At 40.8% G+C, this 13,410-nt stretch overlaps 1 protein-coding gene across 1 annotated transcript; it reads right to left on the bottom strand.

The window, feature by feature from the left end:
- Window positions 1-10: 10 nt before the first annotated feature.
- GCSH (glycine cleavage system protein H) lies at window positions 11-13,050 on the bottom strand. The gene is made up of 5 exons (XM_037145179.2): window positions 12,811-13,050; window positions 9,283-9,362; window positions 7,833-7,896; window positions 2,501-2,632; window positions 11-641 (listed from the first exon to the last, which is right to left on the bottom strand). The coding sequence occupies exons 1-5, from the start codon at window positions 12,962-12,964 to the stop codon at window positions 544-546; spliced, it is 528 nt and encodes a 175-aa protein (XP_037001074.2). The 5' UTR covers window positions 12,965-13,050; the 3' UTR covers window positions 11-543.
- Between the last annotated feature and the right edge of the window lie 360 nt (window positions 13,051-13,410).

Below are 13,410 nucleotides of genomic sequence, written 5' to 3'. Positions count from 1 at the left end.
AAAATCAAGATTAATGAAGAAGTTGAATGTTTATTATTAAACTTTGTTTTTCCACAAGGCTGCTGCTTCATTGTGTAAAAATAGCACCAGCAAACTTAGTATACTGCTAAGCTAAGATAGTTTTGTTCATCATCTGACTCCACTGCCCATGGTTTCCAGTGGAAGGCTCATTAAGTATTTTGACCCAAATCCAGAAACTGATGTGAGAAAGTTATAATATTACATAAGGTTTAAGATAACAATGTTATCTTTGAAATACATAATTTTGACAACTAGATTTCACCACAGATGATCTTAGGAGTTCTGAATATTATAATTGTAGCCTATCTTAAAAATCATAGGGTGTTATACAAAAGATGCAAATTGTGTTTATCTTCGATCATTAGAAAGTTAAGGGGCATTTCCAATAGCACTGTTGTAGTCTGGTTTTCCGTGGTATGAATAAAAATTGTTATTTTAAAAATTCTATTCACCACTAATTTAAGACAACTATGCTAGATTAAGTTGTTTCATACTATTTTATTTAGGGGGAAGTTCCATTTTTCACTCCTCAATAGATTTTATGTATTTCTCATATGCTTCTTCACTCATTAGTTCATCTAGTTCTGAAGGGTTACTCAATGTCATCTTGATCAGCCAACCTGCAACCAAAATTAAAAAAACCTTTATCACAAATTACCCTTTAAAGAGTAAAAGTCAAATTCATTCAAAATGTAAAACACTTAAAAATTTTTTACTTTAAATTACAGTTTACATTCAGTATTATTTTGTATTAGTGTCAGATGTACAGCATAGTGGTTAGACAATCATACACTTTATACAGTGATTCCCCCCAATGTCAAGTACCCACCTGGCACCATACCATAGTTATTACAATATTTATGACTATATTACCTATGTTGTACTTTATATACCTGTGACCATTTTGTAACTACCAATTAGTACTTCTTATTCTCTTCACTTCTTACCCAGCTCTCCAACCACCACCACCCTCTCTGGAAGCCACCAGTCTATTCTCTGTATCTATGAGTTGGTTTCTATTTTTTGTTCATTTATTTTGTTCTTTAGATCCTGTATGTAAGTAAAATCCATATACTTGTCTCTCTGTATGACCTATTTCACTTAACATAAAATCCTCTAGGTAATCCATGTTGTCACAAATGATTAAGATTTCATTCATTTTTTTATGGCTGAGTGACATTGCACTGTATATATGTACCACCATTTTTTATCCATTTGTCTATGGATACGCACTTGAGTTGCTTCCATATCTTGACTGTTGTAAATAATGCACAGTGAATGTAGGCGTGCATATATTCTTTTGAATTAGTGATATATACCCAGAAGTAGAATTGCTGGGTCATAAGGTAGTTCCATTATTAATTTTTTGAGGGACCTCCATACTGTTTTGCATGGTGGCTATACCAAATCTGCCTTCCTACCAACGGTGTACCAGGATTCCCTTTTCTCCACATCTTTGCCAACACTTGTTTTAAAATAAATTTTCTACTGCTTCAAAATTGATGTAGTATTCTTTACCTACTGGTATATAACTCTTTACTTGTTAAAAGAGCTTCACATTTTAGCCTTAGAATTAATATCCTTGCATATCACAATTGAAAACATTACAACTAGGTAGATTCCACTATAATCAATTAACAACTCTTAGGCTGTAGTAAGTATCAACAGATGACATTGAAGACTTTACATAGAGATCCAAGTGTATAAGACCAGGTATATCTTTCATTAAGAGGAATACCAACACTGTTAACTACTGATGTGATGGCATTAGAAAGTAGAGTTAGAAGGGCTAGATGACAGGCAACAGAACTACAACCCAATCCTAATTTTGCTATTTATTGGATGTGTGACCATAACAGATAAATTTTGGGGGGCTTCATTTCATTTACAAAATGGAGAGAATTATTAGTAGCCTATCTCAATGGGTTACTGAGAGATGATTGAGAAAACTGAAAATTAATAAAATACATATTATTCTATTACCACCTGAATCACATAACATAGACACTTTCTGTTTGAAAAGATAAATATTTTACAAGTATTTGACACTAAGAACCCTGTAAAACAATCAATGCTTTTATCAACAAAGATTTTAAACATAACCTTAGATATTCAGCTAGTCTGTGTTTTTCTTTTTAAAAGCAGAACAGCTCATCCTGGCTGATGTGGCTCAGTGGATTGAGTACCTCCCTGTAAATTGAAAGGCTACTGGTTAGATTCCCACTCAGGGTACACGCCTGGTGGCAGGCCAGTTCTCAAGTTGGGGGCATGTGAGAGGCAACCAATCAATGTATCTTTCACACATTGATGCTGCTCCCTCTCTAAAAAGAAATCAATCAGTCAATCAATCTTCAAAAAAAAGGCAGAACATCTCTAATACTAAGAAGTGCAAAAAGACAAAGTCTATCAGCTAGATCTTGCTTTAAACTAGATTAAATGTTAACTGCAGCAATAATCCTTTTAAAAATTCTTAACTTACCATCTTCATAACAAGATTTGTTGACAAGTCCTGGATTTTCTGCAAGAGCTTCGTTAATTTCAGTTACTTCTCCTGTTAGAGGAGAATAGAGTTCACTAGCAGCTTTCACACTTTCCAAAGCACCAAACTCATCTAAATTGAGAAAATGAAAGAAAATATTCAGTGTCAAGTTAATGACCTAAAAATACAAAATATGGAAAAGTGGTGACTTCTAATACGATCATGGTAAAATTCTAAACATCTTTAATTAAAAATAAAATCATAGGTTTTGTCATGGTGATGAGAAGAGTATAAATATCCTCAATAAAGCACACCTATCTCTTCTAGACAGAGTGAACAAATGGTGATGTATCCCAGTACCAGATGTGCTTGAGTTCAGTGAAATTCAACCTTCTTTCAATGTGCTGTGGCTCAGAAAAACGAAGATACAGTAACAGTAAAGTACCTCAGACCAACCCTCCTACAGATAACAGTTATAAACCCCAAATAAAGCACATGCAAAAGACTGCAGAGTGATCAAACTGAAAGTCAGTGCTTGAAAAGAAGGACTCAAACTGAGTGAGCTCATTATATAACTTATACCCTAATAACACCACCATATCCAAATAGCACAGTGTAACTACAACACAAATAGAAAACCAGTCCTATTTATTTGAGAGGTCAGAGAGTACAGTATGGGGCTGCCAAGGTGGCTGGAAAATGAGGGTTGAAATCCTAGAAAGAAGCCATAGAAGAAAGTCAGCCAAGACCTCCAAATGACCCACCTGATGGAATTACCAGAAAACCTTTAGGTAGCTATTATAAATATACTGAAAGACTTTTGCAAAGAAATGGAAATATTAGATGATAGCTGGGAAGGGAGAGATTAGGGGGTGGGAGGGATTGAGCAAACAGGAAAAAGGACTCATGGACATGGACGACAATGTGGTGGTGATAGCTGGGAGTTATGAGAGAGCAAAATAGTAATGGGGAAAAATACAATAAAGATAAAAAAATAAATGGAAATTTAAAAATGGGCATTTTAGAACTGGGAAGTATAATATCTGAAATAAAATATTCACTGGATAGCGTAACATCAAACTGGACACAGTAGAAGAAAGGGTCAGTGAACATGAAGAAAGATCATCTGAAATTAACCAATCTAAAACAGTGTTTTTTAATCCTTACCCAAAGATTGCTTATAGATTTTACAGAAAGAGGGAAAGAGAGAGAAACATTGATCAGCTGCCTCTTGTATGCACCCTGACCAGGTACTGAACCCTCAACCTTTCCATTTATGGGACAGTGCTCCAACCAACTAAGCCATACCAGCCAGGGCTAAAGAACAGATTTTTTTTTTTTTTCTGAAGGCTGGAAAAATTAACAGTTTTAGTCACTTCCAGGACAGTATCAAGTGATCTAAAGTGAATGATGAGAATACAACATACCAAATTACTTGAGAGAGAGCTAAAAGAATTCTTAGAAGAAGGTTATTATCTTTAGCTTGTGTTTAAAAAGAACATCTGAAGCCCTGGGTGCTGTTGCTTAGTGAATTGAGTGCTGGTCTGCAAACCAAAGGGTCACAGGTTCGATTCCCAGGCACATGCCTGGGTGGCAGGCCAGATCCCCAGTAAGGGATGCATGACAGGTAACCAAATATTGAAGTTACTCTCCCTCTCTTTCTCCCTCCCCTTCTCTCTAAAAATAAATAAAATCTTTTAAAAGATAAAAAAGGTCTGCAGTTCGATTCCCAGTCAGGGCACATGCCCGGGTTGCAGGCTGGTTCCCTGCAGGCCAGTTCCCAGCAGGGGATGCACGAGAGGCAACCATACATTGATGTTTCTCTCCCTCTCTCCTTCCCCTCTAAAGATAAATAAATAAATAAAATATTTAAAGAAAAAAGATAAAAAAGGTCTTACTAGAGATATTTAAAAAAGAGAGATGTTCAGAAACTTATGATCTGCTTGAGAGTAGCACAGTGGGTACACAGTAAATAAAAGGACAAAAGAAAAGAAGACAAGACTTCCAGTGAAGATGGTACTGTAGGCAGACACAGCTCGCCTCTCTGCACAGCCACATCAAATATTACAACTAAAACATAACAACCGTCACTCAGAAACGACAGAAATCGAGCTGAGTGGAAAGTCTGACAACTATGGAATTAAAGAAATCTCATCCATCCAGACCGGTAGGAGGGGCGCAGACACAGAATGGGCTGGTCCCACACCCATGTGGATAAAAATTTGGGAGAGGTATCTGAGGAGCAAGGAGTCCCAGCCCCACACCAGGCCCCCCAAGCCCAGAGTTCCAGTGCCAGGAAGATAAGTCCCCACAACTTGTGGCTGCAAAAACCAGTGGGGACTGAGTCAATGAAAGAAATTTCTGGTGCCCCAGGCAGTAGTTCCTCTTAAAGAACCCACACACAGATTCACCTACTCACACTCCCTCTGAGCACCAGCACCAGGTAGCAGTTTTAAAGGCACCAGTGCTGTACAGGGAGAAACTGCAGTGTCTGGCATCAAGGCCAGCAGAGGCCATTATCCTTTTTCTAAACCCTCCCCCCACAGAGCCAGCAAACTGGTGCCACATCTGAGACTCCATCAACCTGGCTAACACTGTTTGACCCAGCTTGGATATCCAGAGGCTCCGCCCCAGCCAACTTATGGGTGCACAGAAGCTGTTTTTCATAAGAATGGCTGGTATTGGCTCCTACATCCTATCAAATAAGCAACAGCTGGCTTCAGTGAGCCCTAGCAGCGTCCATAGTGGATTCACAGCTTGGCTTCATCTGGGAAATCTCCAAATGTACCACAAATAGCAGCCATCTCAGGGTGCTTTACGGCTCAGGAAAGGTGCCTTCGGCAAAACACAGGTCAGGGCTGACCTTGGCCTGCACCACCCAGGAAACCCCAGGGCCAACACACCCAGTAGACAGCTAAAGACCATGTTGGAGCACCACCACCCTGCCCCTGCACAGCTGATCTACCACAGAGGGTAGAGGTTGGTGGTCAGTGGTCATAGCCAGTCCTTACAGCTGACTGGCCTGAATAAGTCCCTCCCATTGATCTGCCAACAGCAACCAAGGCTCAACTACAAGAGGAGGAGGTACTGAGCCCACATGAGAGATAGCACAGATCTTGCTTTATGGAAAAGTGACTTCTAATACAATCATGGTAAAATTCTAAACATCTTTAATTAAAAATAAAATCATAGGTTTTGTCATGGTGCTACCACCTATGAGAAGAGTATAAATATGAACAAAAGAGAAGAGTATAAATATGAACAAAATGAACATGAAGGGTGCTCCTTAAGTACCCATCTTGGGTGATAGGGGAGGCTGTGCCATTGGACCCTACAGGGCACCTACTACATTAGGACACACTACCAAGACAGCTCTACCCAATACACAGAAACAAACACAGGGAGGCTGCCAAAAGGAGGAGACAAACAGCCCAAATGAAAGAACACATAAAAATTCCAGAAAAAGAGCTAAAGTAGAGATTAGCAATCTATCAGATGCAGAGTTCAAAACAATGGTTATAAGGATGCTGGAGGAACTTAGTGATGACCTCTACAGCATAAAAAAGACCCAGTCAGGAATGAAGGATTCACTAATGGAAATAAGAACAATTTACAGTGAACCAACAGTGGAGGGGAGGGGATGAAGCCAACAATGAAATCAATGATTTGGGACACAAGGAAGCAAAAAACCACTACACAGAACACCAAGAAGAAAAAAATCCCCCCCAAAAAGGATGGTATAAACAGCCTCTGGGACTTCCGGAAGTCCAACATTTGCATCACAGGGGTGCCAGAAGGAAAAAAAGAAAGAGCATGAAACTGGAAATCTATCTGAAAAAATAGTGAAAGAAAACTTCCCTAGTTTGGTGAAGGAAGTAGACATGAAAGTCCAGGGAAGCACAGAGTCCCAATTATGATGGATGCAAGGAGGCCCACTCGAAGACACATCATAATTAAAAGGCCAAAGGTTAAAGACAGACAGACCCTCAAAAGCAGCAAGAGAAGTTAGTTACAACATGGTTGCCAGATGGGAGATGGGAAGGGGAGAATGGGTGAAGAGGTGAGGGGATTAAGAAGTACAAGTAGGTAGTTACAGAATAGCCATGCGGATGTAGAGTGGAGTACAGGAAATGGAGTAGGCAAAGAACTTACACAAATGACCCACGGACATGAACAATGGTGGTGGGACTGACTGTGGGAGTAAGGGTTGCTGGGTGGAGGGCGGGCAAAGGGGGAAAAATCAGGACAGCTATAATAGCATAATCAATAAAATGTAATTAAAAAAAGAAAACAAGAACAGTGCTTTGATGTACAGAAAAAAAGCTTATCAATCACATGGTTTTTTTTACATCAGAAATGATTTCTAGGAAGACCTTCATAAAGAGGGATTTGACCAGCCAGGAAACTGAGAGACAGGAAGCAGAAAAAGTTCAAGTAAGATACTTGGGGAAAGTTTAAATGGAAGAAGACATGGCCAATACTGTCAAAGATACTTAGAAAATAATTAAATTCTGTAGGGCTGTCTTCTATATGTCCAGGAATCCATGAATAAATATAGGTGGTACTACTGGCTAACATTTATCAAGCACTAATCTATGTCAGCCATTATGCTAAATTGCATTTAATCCTGACAACTACAATGTAGGTAATATCATCCTTATTTATAGATGATACCTACATTAGGCATTTTCCCCCAAATCACACAGCTGACATGCTGTGGACCAGGCTTAAAAAACAGGTTCTGACCCTTCGAAGCCCATATTCTTATTGCCTCCAAAGAAAAGTAGATTTTACTTTATAAATTTAACAGACCTCAACTATATTACACTGCAATGATATGAGTGTGTGGAGTGGGAGTGATGGTGCTAAGAGCCATTTCTCTCTGCTTCTTACCCTCCATTATAATGTCTCCAAATGTTCATTATTCTCTTTGCCATCATCCCTTATAGTTAGGTGTGGCCAATGTAACCTAGATCTGGCTAATGAGATATAAGAGAACAAAAAAAGACTACCTGTCCTTCTTTTCCTGCTTTTGGACACTCATTTGAGAAGGTGCTGCCATTCTGTGACCTGTGTGTGACACACTGAGGCAGAAAAGTACCAAATGAGCTGCTGTCCTTGATGACCTTCACTGAGCCACTCAGCCAATCCTGTATTCATCTATGTCCATACTGGCTGTATAAGGTAGAAATCCCTATTGATTAATCTACTTTCGAGTTTTCCTTTATTTGAGTATAAAAAGCACTGTAATTGATTCTGGGTGCATAAAAGTTATTAGGTAAAGAAAATCATGGCATGAATCATAACATACCACGATGAGAAAAACACTCACCTTGTTTGTTTAATTTTGTCCCAACTTCAGGCAGACTACAGTAAACAACATCTCCCAAAGCTTCCTAAAAAACAAAACAAAAACCATAAGAAATCAAATTAAACCTCTAAGTAAATAGGAATATACCAAACACCAAATCCCTTATAATTTCAGACAGTAGTACATATTTTACACTTGATGGGCCAATTCTTCTCTTATAACCCTTAAAACACAAAACTATATTTAGCTCAGGACCTGTAAGAAAATAGGCCATTAAGCTAGATTTCCCAAAAGCAGTAGTGACCCCCATTATAAACCATGTCCCCCAAAAGACTATCTCCTCTAAAACAAACACACTTTGAGCTTTTTCACCTCTGCAATTTTATCTGGGTAATCCTACCCACTGACTCTGAAAATCACAGTCCTCACACCTTTGTCCTCCTTGAAGATCTTGACTCCAATAAGAAATGATGTATCAGGTAAGGGTTACCACGTCCTGTACCACTCACATTATCTTTCTTTTAATTTTTATTTTTTATTTTAATTGTTCAAGTACAGTTTTCTGTCTTTTACTCCCATTCCAGCCCAACATCCCCCCCCCAGTTTTGTCCATGTGTCTGTTATACTTATTCCTATAAACCCTTCTCCTTTTCCTCTGAAATTCCCTCCCATCATGTAATGTTTTATAATTTTCCACGTAGGTGATTACACTCATAGATAAGCACCAGGAGGTGAGAACCACACATACCTCACAAAGCACCGTATTATATTGGGCTTCAGTAAGTACACAGATATGCCAATGAAGATACAGTTGTCACTGACTCTTAATACTTTATATTCCAACATTTCTAAAGAATATCATATTTCCATCAGTTAAATCCCCTTTCCCTCTAGTGCCCCACTTCCCACAGAGATCCAGTTGAAAATCACTGACCTGTTTTGCTACTTGGCTTGTTTTGTTTTCACCGGGGCCCACATCAGCCTCATGGTTGCCTTCAAAGGGCCAAATGTAATTTTAGGACTATAAATGTAACTACCCTTAACTAGGGGCGAGGAGTTCTACATGCGGCCCTTTGAAGGCAATTGCAAGGCTGATGCGGCCTCCAGTGACAATGAGTTTGACAGCCCTGTTTTACATAGCATTTCAAATACGGGATCAATGGGAATAGGGGAGTTAACAGAGAAATTGGATAAACAGAAGGTTTCCCTCTGTGCGATCTGTGCCAGTCTAGGTTTCCCCCTTTTCACGTTCCCCTGGTCATGTGCATTTTCTGCCTCCTTCCTTAATTGCCCCAATATGAAACAAACACATTTCTTTCTTGAGTATGACTGATGTTTTTTTCAATATCAGTCATGTAAAGGGCCTGTAAAGATCCCAAACTCATGGCAGAATAAACAAATTTTAAAAGGCAGAGGCAATCCAATTTAGGTGAGAGCAGACTGTTTCAACTATTTCCAGACAATCCAATACCTGTGCAAAATTGCTGATTCCCACTGTTCCAATACCATTTTCTGTTGTTATCCATTCATGTTTCTCTGTGAATTTACGCACTAAAATAGAAGACCAATATTTCAGAAAAGCAGTAGCATCACTTCTTAAAAAGCACTTTTTATATCAATGCTGTCAAAAGGCAAAACTTTCCCAGTAATTGTGTCTGACTTACTGATGCTGCCTTTCAATAGTACACTGCCCAGGGGAAAGCAGACCATGTGAAAAGATGACACATCTCAACAGTGGTATTACTCAAAGACGGCTTGACGTGAACACCGTGTGCATCTTCTGGAGGTCTGATCATCTGCTCTAATGTTACTTAGCCTAAATCACACAAAAAGTTCTGGAGGACATTTCAAATGTATACTTATATACTAACTGGTCTGTCTTGCAGATAAAGTCTGTTCCTCTGAAGACAGATATGGAGTGATGAGGTTCTGGGATGAGCACAGATGCTTATAAATTATTTAACCTAAAAAATAATAGCCTGCCTCTTCAGAGCCAACCTAAGAGAGCTTCACTGCAACTTGGTTATAAAGTGGAATTTACAGGAATGAAACAGACCTGGAACAATATAATTTGCACAAGTTCTTAAAATTCCATTTTAATGGAATTCAGGCCTGCCCTGGAAGAAATAGGCTATCACCATTTAAAGAAGCAAACTGCAAGATCAGAACTCAACAGTCACCTCAGGGCTAAGCCATTTACTGGTGGAACATCAAGCTCTGCTGAACACTCATTGGACAGGTTAGCCCTTGGCTTTTATGAGCTGCTTCTCTCAAAGACATGGTGGTATTATTATCCAAGGATTCCTGGAAGAAAGACTGACCAAAGTGCAAGAGATGTGAAAAAAATTATTTAGGATTTAGTGTTAAAAGTACTTGCTTTAAGGAATAAGTACTTTTTAAAAAGCATATGCTATCTTTTATATATATATATGTATATATATGATCTTTCCAAAGTGAACTATTTTTCCAAAACTAATGCATCAGAAGTTAACTGGAAAATGGTTCACTAATTCCAATACCATTTTAAAGTAAGTTTTGCTGGTTTACCCTTTCCCCTTACCCAAAGACAGCTGTGCTTATAACAGCATTAAACTGCTTTGATCACACAGTTCTGATATGCAACAGAATGTAAACAGAGTATAGCTTATTATGTTGTTTTTCCCCAATCAATAAAAAGCTTTCATTTTACACTCTTCCATAGAAGAAGTTGCAAAATTTGTCACAAAGGAATTTGCTTCACTTCCTTCCACTTCAGTAACTGAATGCTGCAGATCAATCTGATCTTTCCATTAAAAAGTTTAAGGTTTACTGGCCCACATGGCTCAGTTGGATGGACATCATCCTGCACAATCCTGCGCAAGCTGAAAGGTCAAAGGTTTGATTCTAGATCAGGGCACATGCCTGTGTCTGCAGGTTTGGTCCCCGGTCCGGCATGCAAGAGGTAACCAGTCGATGATTCTCTCTCACATTTTTTATTCTCTTCCTCCCTCCCTCTCTAGAATCAATATAAAAAAAAGTTTAAGGTTTGTACTCAGTGTTCTGATGGCAACACTGCCCCAGTCTTTTGCCTTCTCTTGACTATTCCATAGTTCTTGTAAGCTCTTTCCTGCCAGAAGTGTTGTCTAGCCCTCCAAGCCTGGGTTCCTGGGCCATTGAGTATGCTCCCACAGCACTCTGCACTAGTCTCCTCCCCCTGACCCCCACACTCATGGCACTTAACGTGCTACAGATAGAGCCCATTTGTCAATCTTCCCCAGGAAGTGGACTGTAAGTACAACACAAGCAAGACCAGAGTTTATTTCATTTGTATTCCCAGTTCTAAACACAGTGTTTGACATACTGTAAACACTTACCAAGTTGCAGTGAAGTGATATTTAAGTAAGGGGACTCTGTGCAAAATATTTAGTACAGAGTTATTGGCAACAACTCTGAATTCTCCCTATTATTCTCTTGCAACTCTAGAACTGGAAGTTTATATCTAATATACCTTTAAAAGGGCTGGAGAACTATAAATACATGACTTTTCTCTGAGATTATTGTCCTGATTTTGGCCTTGCCATCTTACCTAATTGTAAAGATAATCTTAGGAATAAGACTGCTCTCACATTCAAATTAGCAACTGAGCAACCAAAATTTTAGAGCAGGGATGTCAAACTCGCAGGGCGTGGGGGGGGGGGGGTGCAAGGGGGGCCACATCAATCTCCTGGTTGCCTTCAAAAGGCTGACAGGAGTTAAAGGAGTTGAGTAGTTAATTTATACAGTCCTAAAATTACAGTGGGCCCTTTGAAGGCAACTTCAAGGCTGATGTGGCCCTGGTGAAAATGAGTTTGACGCCGCTGGTGTAGAGAAAGAGATGACAACATTACTAAACTGAAAGCACTCAGGACCACTTGACATGAAGTCCGTACAAGTCTTTTTCTAGGCTATGCTATTTAGGCTAAAGACAATGATTAGTATAATTCTTTAACCCTTGGCCCAACAGAAAAAAAAGTGGACAGGAGATTAGGTTAATAATTACTTTCTTACTGAGCTTTGAAAAACAGCTTTTGGCCTCAAAATTAGGAGTTTTGAGTAATTTATGAAAAGTTTGTATGTTCCTTCTTTCAAAGTCACTGGTCAGATAAAATACAGGGTCCAGCAAAAGTAACACCCCTGCCTTTTCTTACAAAATCACAAGCATGTAATTCTGTAAGATAACAATATCACACTCAAGCACAGCATATGACATTTTAGGTGAAATGTTCAAATTAAAACTATAAACGATTACACCCATATTATTACCCTACCAACTACACTCGCACAGACGTTACTTCTGTCAGACCCTGGACAACTTTTTCACAGTTTATTTGATTCTATGAACTGAAACTTAATAAGTAACATTTACTTATTAAGTAAATGTGTCAGGCTATATGTACAATAATTACATTATGTCATTTCATCCTCCCCAAAACTCTGTGAAGTATAATTATTTCCATTTTTCTCTTGAGGGAAACAAAGTTTTCTCCTCACTTTAGCTAGTAAAAATCTAGACCCAGTGTTTAATTTTAATTCAAAAGTGTCATTGATGGTCCATGGAGCAAACTAAAACCTATTATTTGTCTCCACTTACAGGGTCCACGATGCCCACAAATCGAGATAATCTCTAAGGTCACGAAGAAGCTTAGCGCCACTTGGGGGATTCTCCGGTAGCGAGCGGCTGACGCTCCAGCCAGAAAGGGCCGGGACACGGCGACCGCGCGTGCTCCAGGCCTCAAGCGCCCGCTCGCTAACCAGCAGCACAAAGGCTGCGGCGTCGTCCACGCCACTTCGGGAGTGGAGCTGGGGGTCACACAATTAGAGATCCCGGCGATAAAACAAGTGTATTTACGGGCCTCCAGGTTAGACCCCGGCGATCCGCAGCGGAAACTCGAGGTAAGAACCAAAGCGAAGACCGAGGTCCCAGCCCCCAACCCCCGCTCCCAGGCGCCCCGGCTTCCTCCACGTGCCCACTCACGCTTACCCGAGAGCAAATTGGGGCCGCTGTGCAGCATCCGGAGGGCGCCGGACCTTAGGCCCCAAGGCCGCGGCGCGCAGGGCCCGGCAGACGCGGACGCAGCGCGCAGGCTGCAGACCGCGGCCCGCACACTCCGCGCCGCTCGGAGCGCCATTTTCATTGGAGTCCGAGGGTCGCGGCACTACTCCTCCGCCACCCAGGCCGGCGGGGGCGGAGTGGGGGCGGCCCCGGACTGGAGCGTGGCAGAAAGTGGGGGCGGGGCCTAAAGGACAGAGGGCGGGGCTCGGACAGGGTGACGTTGCAGGGAGGCGTGGGAGGTCCTAAAGCCCAGAAGGGGCTTCAGACGAGGGGTGGGGGCTAGTGCTGCGAATGGGGACAGAGCTGGGCTACCTGTAGTACGGACTGGGCCACCCCTCTAGGGGTGGGACTACGCCTCCAGGCGCGTTTTCTAGGGGAGGTTAACTGCTGGATCTGAAACTCTGGGCTCCGCAACCGGCCTGGACGGTTAGAAGGGCTGCGGGGGTGTGATGACTGCTGAGTCAGTACCTTCCCTTGCCTTTGGGCCCAGGGGTCCGGAGCAATGGTGGGGCTCCCAATCCTGTTAGG

This window comes from Artibeus jamaicensis, unplaced genomic scaffold, assembly GCF_021234435.1.
Source record: "Artibeus jamaicensis isolate MK-2021 breed Jamaican fruit bat unplaced genomic scaffold, CSHL_Jam_final contig_464, whole genome shotgun sequence".
Taxonomy (NCBI): Eukaryota; Metazoa; Chordata; class Mammalia; order Chiroptera; family Phyllostomidae; genus Artibeus; species Artibeus jamaicensis.
This window is presented reverse-complemented; position numbering and strand designations above follow the sequence as displayed.